This window comes from Eleutherodactylus coqui, chromosome 2 (assembly GCF_035609145.1).
Source record: "Eleutherodactylus coqui strain aEleCoq1 chromosome 2, aEleCoq1.hap1, whole genome shotgun sequence".
Lineage (NCBI taxonomy): Eukaryota > Metazoa > Chordata > Amphibia > Anura > Eleutherodactylidae > Eleutherodactylus > Eleutherodactylus coqui.
The window spans coordinates 22,862,875-22,883,767 of record NC_089838.1 but is presented as its reverse complement, the minus strand read 5'-3'; the positions used below and the strand labels follow the sequence as shown (position 1 = coordinate 22,883,767).

The 20,893-nt window shown below is 43.5% G+C and overlaps 1 protein-coding gene across 2 annotated transcripts in view; it reads left to right on the top strand.

Moving 5' to 3' along the window:
• Positions 1-20,893, top strand: part of EBF1 (EBF transcription factor 1) — a 368,977-nt gene that overhangs the window by 269,755 nt on the left and 78,329 nt on the right. For both annotated transcript variants that reach the window (XM_066590478.1, XM_066590477.1), the window contains exons 7-8: positions 2,431-2,512; positions 20,568-20,709. In XM_066590478.1, coding sequence (XP_066446575.1) covers positions 2,431-2,512; positions 20,568-20,709 — 224 coding nt within the window. The remainder of the gene's footprint in view (positions 1-2,430; positions 2,513-20,567; positions 20,710-20,893) is intronic.

Genomic DNA, 20,893 nt, shown 5'->3' with positions numbered 1-20,893 from the left:
CTAAGGGCAATTGCTCGATCGAGCATTGCCCTTAGCGAGTACCTGCCCGCTCGGGAGCAAAGATTCGGCTGCTGGCGGGGAGCGGCGGGGAGGAACGGAGGGGAGATCTCTCTCTCTCCCTCTCTCCCCTCCGCTCCTCCCTGCTCACTGCCGCAACTCACCTGTCACCTGTCGGACATTGACTTGAAGGAATGCTGCCATCCAATAGGTGGCGCTGCAGAGGTATTGTTCCATCTACCTTATTTGCATATTACCCAGAGGACCATGCTTGGCATTATAAGTCTCCTCCCTCACCTTCTAGGTGTCTCCTCAAGGAGTGAGGGTACCCCTCCCAACTAATATAATACAGTCAAAATTCCACATCATCACCACTAAATGAACTCTTCTGCAATACTTCAGTGTGGCATCTCGAGGCTTCTCTACGTGATGGAGACAATCTGCTGACAGGAAAGTTTGTCAGCTTTGCAGTTTGGTCAGACTGTGGGAGGGAGACGAGGTTAAGGCCTTCTGCCAACAATCTTCACCTCACCCTGTGGATAAATTGAGTATCTGGTGTCAGTGCACTTTATGTGTTGGGTTGTGAATAAGAGAGCGCTGACAGCAATGCCACCATGCTGGGGAGTGTGACATCCTCCCTGCTTTACTGGTTTCTTTGGCCAGCATGCCAACCTTTCTCATATTCCTTAGTTCTTGGCAGTGATGGCACTTGTCGTGTCACTACCCTGTAATTGTCACCGGTCTTGTAATGACACCTGCTACAGTCTTTGCTGCTGTAATCGATATGTAATCGACTTTATATTAAAAATCAAGATCAATGAATCAAATATTAATATATGCTGTTTTTTTTCAATTTTCACATTTTTGGGGAAATATAGAAATTTTCATGAGTATCGGGAGTCATGTAAAAAAATTGGGGAAAAAAATTAAAAAATATATAAATGTGTCAGCACAATTATTCAGAATGAGATTTTACTATATTTTGTGCCTTTTCGTCATAGTCTTAAAGGTATAGCTTTTCCCACCAGCTCTGACCTCGGTCTGGCACATCTGCATCTTGTAGGGGGGGTTATATATTTTCTTTGTTTTTATTTCACAATATTTTAATTTTTTTTACAATTTTTATGGCTTTTAAAACTGCATTCATAAATTACAGTAACCCTCTGGTTTCAGGACACAATTCTGTCCCTGGACTGAAGGCGGAAGGGTATATAACTCGCTTTCAATATTTTATGCTGATGTCCCTCCCATCCACCAGGTTGGAATTCAGTTTTCAGCTATCCAAGATGGACACTGCCATTTTCTAGTTGCCTACTGCGCTCAGCTCTCTGATTGGCCAGTGCTGGTCATGTAAGCAGCGCTGGCCAATCAGAGAGTAGGTGTAGTGCATTAGGTAGTCTGAATATTGCGTTGACTATCTTGGACTCTGAACCAGCGGTCAGCCGGGCATCAGCACAGAAGCCCACAACAGGTAATATAACTGCCCCCTACAGTCCCAGGGCAAAACTTTGTTCCTAAACCAGTGGATTGGTTTAAAGTTCCCACAGATAAAACATTTGACTTTATGTTACTCTTCAATTTAAGATTCACTGATCCAATTTGGTTTTCTTGAAGGGGTATTTCCATCTCGGCTTTTCATAGTCAAGATGAGAAACAGCTGCGGTAGCGGGAGCCTATGGAAAGAGCTGAGAACTTAGCACAGCACTGTTCCATAGACCTCATTGAAGTGAATGGGAGCACGGCATGCTACACTATTTCTGTGACTCCCCGAGTTATGGAAACAGCGTAGCACGCTTGCTATACTATTCCTGTAGCTCCCATTCACTTCAATGAGAATTGTAAAAATAGCGTTGTGCTAGGCGGCCAGGTTTTCCCATTTTGGCCATGAAAAGCTGAGATGGGAATACCCCTTTAACCCTTTGCAATCCAATTTTGGATTCAATTTTGGATTCCTAAACGGATACATAGATTTATATATTCTGTATTGCAGTGCGCAAAACACGGACCAAAGACGGAGCTAAACAACGCTCATCTTAACCCTTTGCAATCCAATTTTAGATTCAGGGTTTCCTAGGGGGCTTTCTCTTTCTGCCATTATACAATGGTGCCATCTGCTGGCTAGAGCCAGTACTGCGGTATGGGACATGCTGGAGAGGCCCCCGACAACAGAGCGGCCAGTAATATACAGAAAGAATACCCTGCCGGACGTGTTCTGACATCGGAGCTGTACAGCCTTCAATCAGAATGTCTTCAGATGTCACACAGTGGATTGGAAAGGGTTAATAGTAAAGACTTATGTGCTGATGTGGAACAAGAGTTTTCTGGTTCTTCTATGTTTAGATTTTTTTGTTTATTTTATGTTTTAATTGCAATTATTAAAGTTTTACTTTTAGACACATTTTCTTATCAGACCCTCTTTTTCTGTGTTTACAGATTTTTCCTGAAATTCTTTCTAAAGTGTAACCAAAATTGTCTAAAGAATGCTGGAAACCCTCGAGACATGCGCAGATTCCAGGTAAGAAAAACGGAATGGTTTTTGGAATTTTTTGTCCTATTACTCATTTGTCCTTGTTTAATGATTCTTTTATATATGACAAAAGGACGTTCAGTGATAATAGATTTTTTAAACAATTCTATACTGAAAATATACGCTCACTTGCCGAAGGGGGAGGAAGGGGGGGGGGGGGGGTAATTATATTACTCATCCATAAGAGTTCTCCAGCTTTTAGAACCTCGTCTTAACTCCAGTAAGTTTACCAAGGATCTTACTTTTAGCAAGTAAGAATGCACTTAAAGGGATATTCCAGTTATACAAATTTGCGGTCAAATGAATGCTAATCAAGTGTTATTAAAGTCTGCATTGTGGTTCTGCTTTGGATTTAGTGTCTGTAGCTCTATAAACCACCTCCTGGCACCTCAAACTGCATGTCAGCAACGATGCGGCGGACATCGTGGAAAATAGCGATTTGGGAAACATCAAAAATGGAGGGGAAGTTAATGGCTGCTTGATTTATATCCATAACCAGCTGTGCATAAAAATGGCGCAAACACCTTTCATATCTGTCATTTTTAAAAATTCCGTTCAAAACCGGAATACCCCTTTAAAGGGGTTGAGCAGACATTTAATATTATCACCTATCCACAGTGTAGAGGATAATTTCTGATTGATGAAGTCTGACCAGAAGCAGATGTTGGCAGTATGGCAATAGACTTTGAATCCTCCCGCCAATATCTGGTATATGTTGCTGCCATGTCCTGGACCACCATTGACGCTGTTAAACTGATCAAGACACTCTTCATTTCATGGAGTAACGGCTGCGCATGGCCCTCCGGGATGTGGCTTGTAGTTCACGCCACTGCCGCCAGTGTTGAAAAGCACCCCCATCACCTCATTGTGCTAACATCCACTGTTTGGTCTCCTTAAACATTCAGCAAGTGTTGATAAAAGCCAATTGGTGCCATTTTGTCAGTAAATGGGAGCCACAGCACAATACTGGATATTGGCAGGAAGGCCCCAACTTTATTGCCATACCACCAACATCCTCTTCTGACGTTATGGGCCAACATGATAAGATAGGAGACATTTTGGTGTGACCCTTGTAATTACGATGGTTGGATGCTCCCTACTACACCGGATGAAGAATTATAGGATCAAAGCAACCCTCCAGTTTTGGGACAAATTTCAACCCTATGATCGGAGACGTAGAGGATATATTACTTGCAGTTGTTTTACTCTGCCATCCCTCCCATCCACCGGTTCCGGGTCCTGTTTTCAGCTGTCCAAGATGGTTGGCACAATCTTCGGACCACCTCATCTCCATAGTGCACTGGTAGTGTTAATGCACTATATTTACTCTCTTATTGACCAGAGCTGCTCACATGATCAGCACTGGCCAATCAGAAAGCAGTGTAGAGTGTTCATTAGGGAGTTAGAAAATTGCTTCAGCCAACTGGTACAGCAGAAAACTGGGCATGAAACCGACTTATTAGGGAGGCATCAGAGACAGGAATTTGTCCTAAAACTGGTGGGTTGCTTTAAATTATGTCAAAGCCTCCAAAAATAAGACAATACACCATAAGGGCGGACACTCACTAGCGATATTTTCTCTCTTGCGCTGCGAGAGCACGAGAAAATTCTCGCCTCGCAGCGCAAGAAAGACGCCGGTATAGTATCGGCATATCGCTAGTGATTTCAATGGGGCCAGCGACAGCAGTGCTAGCCCCATTGAAAACATAGGGAGAATGCCGCGGACTTCTGCCACAGCTGTGACAGGAGTTTCCTTCATCCCCGCGGCATTCTATTCCATTGCTTTCAATGGGATCGGCACTGCTGCCGATCCCATTGAAAGCAATGCTTTCTGCCAAGCCCCGCAGAATGATTATCGGGGAAGGGCTTGAAATATAAGCCCTTCCCCGATAATCATCAAAAAGTGTGTAAAAAAATTTTTACAAAATTTACTCACCTCTCCGGCACCCAGACGCGTCCTGCGGCTGTATCCCTGGCACTGCTATTAAGCTCTTTCAGCAGTCGGGGATTTAAAAATCTCCGCCTCCTGAAAGGGCTGTGCAGATTGGCTGAGGGCTCAGCCAATAGCAGCTACTGCTTAGCTATTGGCTAAGCGCTCAGCCAATCAAACATAGCCCTTAGCTATTTATTCATGAATAGCTATATCTTAGCCCATCCCATTGAAAGCAATGGAATAGTATGTCGGGGACTTCTGCCACAGCTGTCACAGCTGTGATAGCTGTGGCAGAGGATTCCTTCATCCACGCGGGGATGAAGGAAACTCCAGCCACAGCTGTCACAGCTGTGGCAGAAGTCCCCGATATTCTGCATCTCTTTTCAATGCGGCTAGCGCTGCTGCCGCTGGCCCCATTGAAAAGACTGGCGATATGCCGGCGTCATGCCGATATTCCGGCGTGATGGTGACTTTTTTCTCACACTGCGATGCGAGACTTTATCTTTACTCTCGCATCGCAGTGGAGAAAAAAACGCCAGTGAGCGTCCACCCTTAGTATGTTTTTTATTCATTTTTTCTGAATTGTTCATAATAAGGCTAAATTCACATGGGCGAGCACGATATTGGGCCGAGAAACTCCGCCCGATATCGCGCTTGCCAACATGCCTTTTTTCACACTGATGCTAGCTGTTTTTCATCCAAAAACACCTTGCATGACTCCTGTGAATTCATGATCCTCAGGCGCGTGTTTCACGCATGTCAGAGGACCGCAGGTGTTTCCCATTGATTTCAAGGGTAAGCATCACATCGCACTCGCAAGCGAAGGCCACGCACTGTCTTTAAGAGTCCCATTGAAAACAATGGGCAAGGCGTTTCGCGGGAACACCAAAAGATAGAACATGCCGCGAGGGCAAAAGATCGCTCATGTGAATAAGCCCATTAAAAGAATGGAGTTCATATTTGTGCGACTCCTGTGCATCTCGCACAAAACTCGCGTGAGGTTCTCACCTGTGTGAATGAGCCATTAGACTTGGTCCGATATTCCAACTGCTTTCCCAGCAATGATAAAAAAAAGCCTCAAAGCAACAGTAGCTGCAAACAGCATAGCGTCTAAAATAACTACACATGCATTATAGCACACGCTTATTCTATAAGGATTTGGCCCACATTTCCTAATGGACCTCACCGTAACACATTGAAGACCTTCCCCTCCATATCCAGCCACTTAGGAGAATTCAATTAGTGCAGTTAATTAAATTGCAAACTACAACAAAAAATGTAATATTTTAATTTGCCGGAGATCAAAGCAGGTGCCGGTAGTCTAAATGGGCATGACATCATCTGTAGTCCATTTAAAATCCATTCCACCTTCCTCTGACATGCGAATGGCTTGTAATTTGGCTCCATTTCACAACCTATGCATTTTTAAATGTAGAAAGGTTCAGAGAGTGGAAAATAAGAAGCGCGGGGCCCGCGGTCCTGACTGCATTACCCCGTGTCATTACTGCGCCGCGCAGCTAAAGATGCTCTCTGGAAAATCTCATTTGTTCTTAACTGGAAATTTATAGAGCATTTAGTACTTAATCAATGCATGGAGTGTCTCTATAGGGATGCCATCAGCATAAGCAGCAGTGGGGCTCCTTCACACCAGCGGGTGCGTTTTTGCGGTCACCCGGTAAATCGCGTGGATGAAGAAAAGACGCGATCAATTCCTGAGGTTAATTAGCATTTTCTCGCGCATTAACAGGGTGTGACGTATTAGCGAAAAAATACGCTGCAGCCCGGAAATCCCTCGCTCGGCATAAATGCCTACATAGAGGCACCTGTGAGTTTTTCCCTACATTGGATTCTGCAAAACTGCCTCCCTCTCCCAAATTTTTCCAGCTCCCATAGGAGTCTATGGGAGCCGCCAGCTTTTATCTGTCGAAACAGAGAACCAGAACTATCTTTTTCAGCCGCGTGTAAAAGCGCCCGCTGATTACGGTCACATATGTACTATTTTTTCACACTGGGCGATTGTTCATCATGGCGCAAATTCAGCCATGTGAGCGAATGCATTGGAGACCAATGCCTCAGATGTTCGTGTTTCTCTGCCAGGCGTGAAAACTTGTAGCGTAAAAACGCTTGCGTGAATTAAGCCTAAGACGTATCAGTTCGACCAGTGGATTCCTCTTTCCTACTCCCGTAATGGAGCAGGAAAACAGAATCCCTACTGCAGATGGGATAGCAGCCTTAGGCCTCCTCCACATGACCGTATGCGTTTTTACTTTCGCCTGTATGCACTGTATAAATCACATGAATGAAGAATCGCTGCGATCGAGTCCTGATCTTTATTTGCATATCTCTATACATTTTCAGCAGGGCTGGTAAAAAAAATACGCATAAACGATGTGTACCATGGATCGCCGTAAAATCCTCGGAATGACCAATAATGCTTAAATAGAGGCAGCTGTCTGCTTTTCCCAGTGTTGGACGCCATGCAACCCCTCCCCCTTCTTTTTTCCAGTTTCCATTGATATCTATGGGAGCTTGCTGTGTATTTCGGCAAAAGATAGGGCAAGACCTATCTTTTCCCACGGCCTATAAAATCGGCGATCGCAAACGGTTGCGTATGTGCTACTTTTGCCGACGCAATTTATTTGCGCCCATCAGAATGAATACATTGGAATGCAATGCGCTACATTCTGCAGAACGTCTTGTGGAATTTCTTGCGCTTTATTCCTCAGACATTCATTTCAGAATTACATTTCCTGTATGTGAGAAATCTGCAATAACAATTCCGCAAAACATCCTTAATTCCGCAGCAGCAAACTTTCACGCTGCGGACTTCCGGTTTTGAAGTAAGGACGCACGGCTTGTAACAGGTGCGGAATTCAAGCCCCATAGGGACAACATTGTGACGCAGCAATGTCCGTGCGGACTACAGTAATTCCGTCCCGTGCGAAAGGTCCCTAAAGGAATTTTATTACTTCTGCATTCCCGGCCGATCAAACCGAGATGTTATGTTTATATTACCTTCAGGGCTTGAAGCCTGATATACTGTTAATTGTTCATTACCCGCTCGCAGAACAGGGGCGGGGGAATGAGGTCTCTGGGTAGCGCCAGTCTTATTAGTCTAAGGTTGTCAGTATGAAAAGGTGGTCTGTCTGTTTCAGGCCATGATTAATGTTAGTCTATATTAGAAGCATGCTCTGGCTTTTAATCTAGATTACTATCACGGCGCGGGCGCACCTGTATAATTACAAGTAAATGGCCATTGTTATTAGATCTGTGTCACCCTGCTGGCATTCTCCGGTCTCAGCGGATGGCGGGCTGTGAGTGTTCTCGGCGGGCAGAGATCTGTGTAGGTGAGTGGCAGCAACATGCGGGAGGCTCCTGATCTCTGGACCCATAACGACATTCTGTCAGGAGTGCCATCTTCACAGCAGCGCCGTCTGGCAACGTGTAAACAGAGATTGCTTAATTACGTAGGTCATGTCAATTAGGGTGACCTTTGCATTTTCCCGGAATTAATCACGTTCTCCCAGGCTCAGGAAGTACTCTCGGCTTCATAGGCAGCGCCATTAAGTCAGCGCTCCCAGATCATTCCATAATAAGTGATTTAGAAGGCCGATGCAAACTGCGGCACAAGCCTTGTCGCTGTCTCCATCACTTCCATGGCAAGGAAGGAGCCTGACGGCTATCTGATCCGAAGGCTAATGGGCTGCTTATTACGAAGTGTTAAGTAACGTAAAGCGAGATCCTATCCCTTCGTGTCATGCTGCGCTACACCGCTGATTCATCATTGTCGGCACAGCGGTTGGCGCGGGGGCAAATCACTCCACAGCCACAACGGAGGATGTAATATAGTTCTTATTTACTTGTATAGCGTACATTTTCTTTTTCGGATGAAGGTATATCTGTGATTCGCATTAGTTCCTTAGCGGTGACAGACGCTAAATTACATTATATAGGGGCCTACGTAGGTAAATCTGTAGGGTATGTTCACACTAGTGGAAATGCTAAGTATTCTCCGCGGCAGAAAATTATTGCGCACCACATAAAAAAAATAGAGTCAAAATCGGAGTCGGATGCGCGGCTGATTTCGGCCTGCCTCGCCTCTCACCTCACAGTCAGTAGCCCCTCACTGCAGCGCATGGAGCAGCCCTCACCCGGCAACCACTATTAAGGGCGGCCACACACGGGCATAAGTGCATATATACTCACTATCGCAAGGTGTATACGCGCTGTGCAGGATGCATGATCGCAGGCTACTGAGCATTGTACTGTACTATATTGCACTGCTGGGACCGTTCACAACGCCACGGTCCCAGCTGCACCATGTTTGAGTAGGTGGGCCAGTCTACTTTGTAGGCGGGATAGCCTACTTACTGGTGGGTGAGCTGACTCGGTAAGGGCGTCAGATGGCCTAGTATGCCCAGGTGGCATTGTTTAACCCGTTTGCAGTTCCAGCCGTGATTTCGTGCACACTGAGGCCTTCGGTGCTCAATTGCGCCTGAAAATAGAGCATGTTGCGTTTTTTTCCCTGCACTCGAGATATGTAATAAAAAAAAAAACATATGTGAAAAAACCCGTTGAAGTCAATGGGTTCTATTTGCTGTGCATTGCGGGCACAGATTTTGCGGCAGCAGATGCGCTCCTGTGAGGCCGCCCTAAGAGCCGAACCTAGAAGTGGGCACATCACCTGACCAACAGCCACAGCGTTTAGTAGTGGTTTCCGGGTGAGGGGCTGCTGATTGCTAGGTGTGAGCAGCGGCAGGCTGAAATCAGCTGATTTCGAGTCAAAATCCACATCAAATAGTACGGACTTTGACTGTTTTTGATGTGAAAATGCTGCACAGAATTTTCCGCTGCGGGAAATCAGTAGACTTTCCACTAGATGTGACCATCCTCTCAAATCGAGGAGCGGGCCCACAGCCAAGGAGACAGCAGGGTAAAGATGTTATCCTTGTCACGGGGCTGATCACAGGGATAGTAACCGGGGGTTACCTGTAGTCCAATTGTCACTCGTGACGTCACTGTTCCTCCTCCTGGAATGGATCTTATAGACGAATGAAATAGTCCAACACCGTCCAGAAGGATATATTTTGGAACAAAACCAGGAATGGTCGATCTTGTCCATTTACTTAACTTCTCATTGAAGTTGATAAAAATGTCAGTAATCACAGAATACACAGTCCAAGTTATCTGCAGGTCCTTTCACTCTCGGCAATCACTTTTTCCCCCAGCAAAGCACTCAGACTTGTTCTCTGCTCTTTTCTGTGATAAGCGGTTTCATTCTCTCAGTACTCATCAGTAGTACAGAGGATTTCTGGGTTAAACGGGCCCAGGCTGAGCAGCAGTCAATCATGCTCCACACACTCACCAATCTGACAGCCTCTCTGTAGTGTCTGTGTAGCTGACGGACTGACTTACTGACATGCATTGCAACCTTTTGCAAACACACACACAAATATATATATATATATATATATATATATATATATATATATATATATATATATATAACACCATCATGTGACCACAAACAATACATTTTCCAGACAGGACAGAACATACCAGACATTAACTCTTTCAGTTCTGCAAACATCCAATACACATACTTCAAATGCACTCTACAAACAAGACAGTGACACGAGACAGACATAGAACATTCTGGAGGGGCCCCACTAACTCTGGGCCACTATAATAGTTTTGGGTTCCCTGTGCCAGAAACTATATAAAAGAAATATACTCACCGCAGCGCCGGACCGCTGATTCAAGAGTCCAGCGCTGAGGCATCTGACAGGTGATATTACCTGGCTTGAAGGCTTGTTGACGTCCCGTAAACCTGTTACATGGGTTTCTAAGGTAGAAGCCCCGCGGCAGGTTTACGGGACGTCACTAATAACATCCCATTGGATACCGTGTTCATGTAGGACCACTGCCACCGATAAAAACAGAGAACTGGAGCGGTGTCCGGCAGCGATGGGGAAGCAGCGCAATGGTAGGTCAGTATGTATGTTTTTTAGTTTTTCACACAACTCATCCTCCTACTGCTATCAATGATGTAAATGTCAGAAAATCCCTTTAAGGCTGCCTTTAGGCCCTCTTCACATAGTGTTTGAGCTCTATGTTCGGTGTATGCACCAAGAAAGCTCCAGACGCATATGCCAGACATATATAGAGGTGTAGCTAGATATAACAGCACCAGGGGCAGATCAGTGGGGTCCATTGCTGAGGACCCCCACAGATCAGTTGTAAACTATTGATGGCCTGTCCTTAGGATAGGTCATCAATGGCAGATCAGTGGGGTCCATTGCTGAGGATGCTCACAGATCAGCTGTTTGCTGGGCCAGTGCACTCATGCACTGAGCCAATTTCTGCAAGAAGCAATCAGCTCCGCTCTTAATGTAGTGACCAGACTTGGTATTACAGGCAAGATTCCCATTCATTTCAATAAGAGATTGGCCATCAATACCAAGCCACTGCAGTAAGAACGGAGTTATCGGCTTTCTGCAGATATTGGCTCAGTACATGAACTTGCTAGTTTTGGTGAGCAACTGATCAGCAAGGGTTCGGGGTGACCGAACTTGCCGATCTACTATGGATGGCCTAAGGATAATTTACAACTTGACAACCCTTTTAAGAAGTGATATCACTTCCTTTTCTACTGCACATGGATTTCTAGTTCATGTGTAGAACATGTCCATGGCATATACACAGAGTAGATTCCCATTAAAACTAACGAGAGGCTTCAGATACAGATTCACTGTGGAATTGGTGCAGCAGTACGGCCAGGAGGCATATTTGGTATTTCAGCCGCACTTCAGTAGCGGTGAGCGATTCCAGCGACCTGATTGGTTGTTGGGTACAACCTCCCCTTTGGAGATGTGAATGAGTGGCCAGCCCATTAATTAAGCAACAGCACGGCCGTAGGAGGGTCGACAACTAACCCAAACCTCTAACCCCAACCCTAAACCCTAACCTCAATCCCTGACCCTAAACCCTAACCCCAACCCCAAACCCTAACCCTAATCCCTGACCCTAAACCCAAACCCTAAACCCAAACCCTAACCCTAAACCTAACCCTAAACCCTAACCCCCCCACTGGTCTCGTGAAGTAGCACTCGTGCACATCTCCAAAGGGAGGGGTGTACCCAACAACCAATCAGGTCGCTGGAATTGCTCATCGCTACTGAAGTGCAGCTGAAATACCAAATATGCGGCCAGGAGTCATCAAAGCTCCTACAGACTCTCCAGCAGTTCCCCCTTTACCTGTGACCGATCACCTGATCATTACATCAAAGGGCCTTTAGCCCTAAAGGGATCTCTTCCTCTGCTTTCCTGTAGCTGAGTGCTAGGCAATTTTTGACAAACAGCGTAATGCCACTCTCGCCTCACCCTCCGTATTCACCCGATCAACTCTGTGCGACTTTTTTTTACGAGTGCTTTGAGCAGTGGAAAGGGAAATAAAATTTCACAGCTGCAGGTTGTTTGTATGAATCAGCCATCAAATAATAGGTGAAAAACCTAAAAAAAAAACTTTTTCCAACGGTTCAGCTGACATACTGCCCCAGCAAGGTACCACAAACATTCACCTAGCATCAGAAGCCTGTACTACCCTGTTTCCCTGAAAATAAGACATACCTTTAAAATAAGACATAGCATGATTTTCCAGGATTTTTGAGGATGCAAAATGATTTTTCAGGCTTTTTGAGGATGCTTGAAATATAAGCCCTACTCCAAAATTAAGCCCTGCTAACAGTTAATTAAAATAGTCAATTTAAATAGTGTCCAGGCAGCTATACATGTAAAAAGTTAAACCTTTTTGAACAAAAATTAATATAAGACACTGTCTTATTTTTGGGGAAACACAGTATTACCACCCAGCCCACCACAAGGAGATTCCTGTTTCTTTTGGGTACTTCCTCGTATAAATCCAATGAAAGGCTCAAATGCTACGTCAGCAGAGCCCACGTAATCTTGAAAAGAAGACGGATCTCTGTGAGATTAAAAGAGGTTTTTCCAGGATTTATGTAAATATTGATGACTTTTACCTTTGGAGACTTTTTTTGGTGCCCCCTCCATCATAACGAAATAGCTGTATATATTGCACTGATAAGTAGTCTGCCTGTACTCAGCAAACACACATCAGGACAGCTCAATGAATAAATACTGTACCAGGACCAAGGTCAGTACATAAATGCAGCACCAGAACCAAGCTCATAAAATAAATACAGCACGACAACCATACTCATACCATGGAAACATCCTAAACCATTCTCAATACATAGATACAATACCAGAACCAAGCTTAGTACATATATACAACACCAGGACCAAGCTCATACCATAGATACAGCACAAACCATCCTCAGTTTGTAGATACAATACCAGAACCAAGATCATAGCATAAATAGAGCTCCAGAATCAAGTTCAGAACCTAAATACAGTAGTGGAACTAAGAAATTATGTTGCGGAGATGCCGATGGGCTGACAGCCGCACCTTGGAACATCAGAGGGGAGGCGATAGAGCCAAGAGAAGGATGATTTATGTAGCTTCATGAGATGCTGCTGCACAGAGGAAGAAGATAATATTCCGGGGTGGGTCCAAAGGGGATTATTTTCCCCAGCCTACATCTGCTTGATGCTCCCCCTACAAGTTGGAGGTGAGTGCCCTATATGACTCCATGGGTCGCAGGTAGCTAAGGTCAGCCATGGGCAAAGGGCATACATAGATCGGGGAGACTAGATCTATACAGCGGGATCCGACCCGGCCGTCTGCAGGAGGCCTACTACTTACCTACCATGTACCAGGTAAAATACTGGGTATTCCTTATATGGCAGAGGAACTTTTGGGCCTCCATGGACTACAGAGGCCAGTTGCAACTGCTAATCCTGGACTGCCTATAATAACGCCCTGCTTTGGGCACGGTTGAAATCCCTTTAGCCACCCCTATGATTCTGCAATCAGTATGTTCCTCTCCAGTCTAGCTGCAGGGCAGCATTCAGATACATCATTCAATGCCAACGAGGGCAAATTCAGCTAGAACTCCCAAATTCGGCTTTTCTGGCCCATGTGCAGAATCTCTTAAAGCCGCCCAACAGTGTAAAGTTCCCACAGTAAATTTTGGCTGCAAAGCCATAACAGACTTTAATGTTACATAACTGTCAGGATCCTGCGAACGTTCTGCGGGGGATTCCTAAACAGCCATGCCGCTTTATCTGAAAACAACAGGCTGGCACTAGAGCAAATAATTATAAACACTGACACAGCAACATGCTTCCTCTCGGTAAATATAACCATCTGTCCGCGCCGCTCTGCGCTGCAGCTTCAAACTAGGGTTTTTTCACATTTTTCAAAGAAACAGCAAAAAAGGGATAAAATGTATATTTTTTAATATATTTGCAGGTGTTTTTGTGTATGTGAACTGATTAATGTCATTAATAATATTAACCCCTTCCCATATCATAATATAACTGTGTGTTACCAACCACATCACAGCCCAGCAGAGCAGAGGTTGGCCCTAAAGCAGTGCTGGCAATAGGTTAGACAGCACCCTGGGTGGCACTCGGGATGGCACACACACACACTATCCCGGTCATAAGAAAAAAAAGATATGTATTGCATCGATAGGCACTCTACATGTATTCTGCTTATGAAGAAAGCAGCAAGTTAGCAGTGTATCCACACCAGAACAGCTTAATAAATAAATACGGTACCAGAACCAAGCACATAACAGCAATATAACAGCAGAACCAACCTCATAACATAAATAGGCATATTCATTTTCACATTGTTGGATTATTCCCAGAGTAATCTATCCTATCATAGAGTGAATCAAGTGACCTGCTGGAGTGCACAGTGCGCATGCTCCAGCTGATGCAACCATGAACAGCCTGTAGAGGGAAAAGATCCTACCAACCCCTTCATTCTATCCTGCTGAGTTCAGACCAGCTAGATCACACCATAAATAATAATTATCACACTGAGATAACCAACCTCAGTGCATAGATACAATACCAGTACTAGGCTCATAACACAAATACAGCACCAGAACCAAGCTTAAAGCATAAATACAGAAGCAAACTCATAACATAAATACAGCACAAAGCAATCTCAGTACATAGATTTAATACCAAAACAATAACAGAACTTAGCAATTGTGTTGCATAGATGCCAATGGGCTGACAGCAGGGCCTTGGAACACTGAGGGAGGGGATAGAACCAGGAGAAGGATTCATGTAGCTCCACGAATAACTGTTGCACAGAGAAAGAAAATCATTTGAATAGGCTGGGAGTGGTGCCCCCCTACAAACTGGTCGCTATCACCCTGAGCAACGGTATGGGTCACATATAGCTAAGGCCCCCCCCCCCCCCCATGCTCTAGAGTAAGGTTAACTATCAATGAACGTAAATAATTGCCTACATTCCCACCCCAAATTTGTAACACATTTTTAATACTCACTCCTACTGCGAGGAAACGCCCTTAATTATCTTAGAAATTACTGATTTTGTCCACACCACACCCATTGCTGGTCTGTTTCATAGGACAAGATTCCAGAAAATAAGACTATGGGCAAATCTGGATAGATAGATAGATAGATAGATAGATAGATAGATAGATAGATAGATAGATAGATAGATAGATATAGGTAGGAAATAGATAGATAGATAGATAGATAGATAGATAGATAGATAGATAGATAGATAGATAGATAGATATTTAGGAGATATTTAGGAGATGGATAGATAGATAGATATGAGATATATAGATAGATAGATAGATAGATAGATAGATAGATAGATATGAGATAGACATGAGCTGGATAGATAGATAGATAGATAGATAGATAGATAGATAGATAGATAGATAGATAGATAGATAGATAGATAGGAGATAGATAGACAGATATGAGATAGATAGATAGATAGATAGATATGAGATACATAGATAGATACATAGACAGATGGATAGATAGATAGCTATGAGATAGATAGATAGATAGATAGATAGATAGATAGATAGAAAGATAGATATGAGATAGACAGATATGAGATAGATAGATATGAGATAGATAGATGGATAGATAGATATGAGATAGATAGACAGATATGAGATAGATAGATAGGAGATAGATAGACAGATATGAGATAGATAGATAGATAGATAGATAGATAGATAGATGGATAGATAGATATGAGATACATAGATAGATACATAGATAGATGGATAGATAGATAGCTATGAGATAGATAGATAGATAGATAGATATGAGATAGACAGATATGAGATAGACAGATATGAGATAGATAGATATGAGATAGATAGATAGGAGATAGATAGATATGAGATAGATAGATAGATAGGAGATAGATAGACAGATATGAGATAGATAGATGGATAGATAGATATGAGATACATAGATAGATGGATAGATAGATGGATAGATAGATAGATAGCTATGAGATAGATAGATAGCTATGAGATAGATAGATATGAGATAGATAGATAGATGGATAGATAGATAGATATGAGATAGATAGACAGATATGAGATAGATAGATATGAGATAGATAGATATGAGATAGACAGATATGAGATAGATAGATATGAGATGGATAGATAGATAGATAGATATGAGATAGATAGATATGAGATACATAGATAGATACATAGATAGATGGATAGATAGATATGAGATAGATAGATAGATAGATAGATATGAGATAGATAGATAGATAGATAGGTATGAGATAGATAGATAGATAGATATGAGATAGATAGATAGATATTGGATAGATAGATATTGGATAGATAGATAGATAGATAGATAGATAGATAGATAGATAGATAGATAGATAGATAGATAATCTTTTCCATTCCAAGAGTTAGAACAAGAGTTTCATACATTAGGGAATAGCGTTCGTGGAATCTGATACTGCGGACCGTTCTGACATTGTATCCGCTGTATTAGAATTACTTCTCTGTCTGATAGAATCTGTATATCATGCAAAGAATCTGGAGACTGAGGAGGGGAGGGTTTTGATTGACAGATCTGTGAGCAAGGTCATGAACCTACCTTCTCTCAAAGCATTCTGGGATCATGGTAAGATCCCCTTGTCATTCCACTGACTAAACCAGAATAATGTTATCAGCTTTCCATTGGTGTATATTGGGAAATAACTGTATGGCGTCAAATATGAGAGATGTCATTTTTATTTTTAGGATATCTTCATTACCTGTGAGGTTAAGATTTGTTGTTGCCTTTTATCAGACATCAGCAAATTTTTCTGTTACTGTCAACCTTCCAGAATGTATCACAAATAATGAGGAGACTAACCTGAGATGTCTATTTTTTTCCAGAAACAGCGCCACTCTTGTCCATGGCTGTGTCTATTAACCTTGCAAAAGTAACCCTCCGGTTTCTGGACCAAACCTGTCCCTGGACCAGGCGAGGAAGGCGGTATATTACCTGCAGTCCAATTTGCTGGTTCTTGATCCCGTTTTCAGCCTTCCAAGATGGCTGGCACAATCTTCAGACTGCCTGATCCGCATAGTGCACTGCTAATGTTAGACTACTCATGCACTATACCTGCTCTCTGATTTGCCAGAACTGCTCATGTGATCAGCACTGGCTAATCAGACAACAGTGCACATTAGGTAGTTAGAAAATTCCTGGGTGGCCAAAAACAGCGCCTGAAACCAGTGAATCAGTGGGGCAACAGAGAAGAACAACTGAAGGAAATATACCCTCCTGTCCTTCCTGTTCTAGGATAGAATTTTGTCCCAAGGGTCCCTTTATTCCTAAGCTGCAACATCAGACATAGCCTATTGACAAGAGTGGCATAGACACTATGAAACCCCTTTAAAGGGTTTTCTATTTTTTTCAATTGATGGCCTATCCCCAGGATAGATCTACTGCCAGGGACTTTGGATTATCAGCTGTTCAATGGGCCACTGTCACAGAGTGGGAAGCAGACAGTGTCATATATTAGGCTCAACATGGTATTGAAAGCACAGCTTTTATCCCCTTCGGTGGGTACTGTACCTGCAATACCACTTCAAGCCACTGCAGTGTGTACAGAGCTGGTTATATAGTCCAGGAATCCTGATAAGGAGGACCTTGCATGGGCAACATGGTAGCCCGGTGGTTCTGGGTTTGAACCTGACCAAAGGCAATATCTGCATAGAGTTTGTGTTGGTTTCCAATTGGGACTCAGTTTTCTTCCCAGGAAGGTTGAACAGCTTCCTAAAAAATTGGCCCAGTACATGTCTGATAAAGAGAAAACTTGATTGTGAGCCCCATTGAGAACAGGAACCGATGTGTACAGAGAGCTCAGTGGAATATGTTGGTGCTATATAATCAACATGTGATTAAATAATTGATTCCTCATCAACTAAGGAGAAGGGGCTGCGCCAGCCTCTTCAGGTAGGGCAAGGGGAGCAGCTGGTCTTGGCCCCCCCAGTAGTTTTGACAGCCAGAGTCCCAACTGCAGCTGCAGGGTCTACCCCTTTAGTATGTAGGCCTTTGTTCATAGACTCCTAAGTTTTTGCTTTTACACTTTCTATTCCACCAGCCTCTGGAATTCGACACAAGAACAGTTAAAATGAAAAACGTCAAGCCAGATCCCAGAGTGGCACTAGGCGAGAAACCAGGCCCCGCAAGTAGACGTGGGGTCAGTATGATGACCTCATAAGCGTGTCACTCCTTCACGTGGCACTCAAATCAGGGAGCAGTTACACTGATAGATTTACAAAGGGACCTGGGAAGAATGCCAGACTACGACAAAGTCTTTTTTTTTTCAGTCCAACTCTGGCAGCTGAAACATTAGGTAACTGATCCATTAGTCCTAGTCTATTGGTCTCTCTCTCATATCTCAAGTGAGGTGATTCTAATTAAATGAATCTGCATGTCAATCTATCGGTGATCAATCAAACGAGCCCGGTAGTCCCCCCCCCCCCCCCCCTTCCTCCTCTGCAGCTGGGAGCTGGCGGCTGACAGCAGCTGATAATGGAGGAAAGAGTGCAGTGTCAAGCTAAGTTAATTAGTCAACATAATAGGTGGATTATAGAGGAACTGAGCAAAACTGCAGGATTGTGTACATTGGCACAAAGTGTCAGACAGGGTTGCAATTAACAGATAATCATTAAATTTGGGTGTAAAATGAATAAACACATCTTCCCCAGCGTTCTCCACTAATCCGTCCAGAATCGGAGGGCATCGGCGCAGCCCCTTACCGCACCCCCCTTCATCATTATCGTCCTCCGTACCAGCAGATTAGGGCATTGTCACCACCGGAGTTGATTTTGCCACAGAGTAGCGTCTCTTTATTAAGTATTTAGAGGAACAATTGTCATCGTTGCAATTTACGCGCAGACTTTGGCGTTTTTATCTCACTTATTATAATCGGTTTCATTGTTGAGCAATTTTTTATTACATTCATAATGCTAGAACATCTCGGCTGGGTTAACTATTTAAAATAAATCAGCCGGAGTCGCGGTTTATGTCAACAAATGAAATAGAGCGCAGGAAGCGATGTATTTTCCATCAACCAGGTTCTTTTTTCAACTCTGTTTACAACTGAGCAGGTTTCGGCGGTGATTCTTGTTTTCCTAGTATACAAGTAACATCCTTTGCAGTCGTGACAGCAGAGATGTCTCCATATCAGAATGTTCTCCGCTACTACAAATAACAGAACATTATGTAGTAAGGATTCTAAACAGTTGTCAGGGCATAGAAACAAGGGCTTGGGATGATGGTTGGGCAATGTAGGTTGGCGCCTAGGGCACCGTGGGTGAGGGACGCCGCTGCTTTTACATTTCTGGCTATAGCTAGTGTAGGATAATGCTGTAGAATACAACTGTACATACCGTACTGACGTGAATGTTACATACACAGACATAGCTCGCAGGCTCAACAGAGTCAACCAAGTACGTTATTGGGTAGAACAGCGGTGATGGCTATGGGTTAAACTGTCAAAAATAAATTATTTTGGCAGCAAATGGGCTAAAATAGAAAACTAAACAATGCTCACCACTTAGATGCCCCCAGTCGAGCACAGAAGCCCCTGAAGAAGCTACAGCAGCAGCATGCCACTCTTTGTACACGAATGCTCAGCCAATCACTAGACCTTGTAACTTCCCAAATGTGGTATATACAAATTTTGGAAAATGTTATTAGTCCGGCATAAAGAATAATGCCAAAGAAGCAGGCTTTCATGACCTATGGAGTTGTGACCTCAACTGATGGCTCAACAGCTGTAAGGTCCCCTGTGTATGGCCCTCAAGCAATGCACCTATGGAAAATACGGAGGTCAAAAAATTAGTTCAACTTGGTAAGAGGATCCAGACCATATGTCCCTTAAGTAGGTTTACCAGACTATAATATTGATGACCTAGCCTAAGATTGGGTTATCAATATCAGATCTTGAGAGGTCTGATGTCTGGTACCTCCACCGATCAGCTGTCTATCTGCACTGGGACTAACACAACTCTGTACGTTGTGTAGTGTTTGGAATGGCATTGCAAACTCAATCTTATTCACCTGAGGTTATAGTACCATTCTGGGGAGCTGCACAATGTACAGAGCCGGGCTAGTACTAGCAAAAAGCTGATCGGCAGGGGTGCTAGGTATCGATCCCCATCAATCTGGTATTGACAACCTAGCCTGAGGAAATATTGACATGGAGGACAATAGTAGAAACATATACCCAACAATTTACGGGTTTTAAGCCATTTCAAATATATATTCGTATTATAATTATTTACAGCCTATATAAGCTTTAGAACCTCGGTCCTAGAAGGTCTCCAATAAGTCATCACAATTCAAAAAATTGACCCAACACTTCTGGCAATTTGCACATTTCTATATCTGCAAAAATATGGCATTCATCTCTGCTACTTATGGACTTCATGGATAGATTTGAAAAATTCTGGACCATCGGGTCAGTTGGATCATATTTTGGAAACCTGTCACTTGAGTTCCTGACTATTAATTAAAATTGACTATTTTGGGGGGTATTCATTCTGGAACATAAAGTACTAGATGAAGGCAAGGACTACTGAACAATTGCCATGTCTAGTGCACAATGTCTTATTCATCCATCTTGATGTCTCTTTACAGGTTGTCGTGTCCACTACGATCAATGTGGATGGACATGTGCTGGCTGTATCAGATAATATGTTTGTCCATAACAACTCCAAACATGGAAGAAGGGCGCGCAGGCTGGACCCCTCGGACGGCACTCCTTCGTATCTTGAACATGGTAAGATACCAGATGCAGTGTTCTACAATGTATTTGTCTTTATTTGGTTTTAAGAACACAAGTATAGTCCATGTATCGCTGTCTTGGTCTGTAAGTTAATAGATAGTCCACAGATTTTCTGTAGACTCACTGTCCATCTCAATATAGTCTACATAAAGTGACTTTCGAAAGATGGGCTGAGATT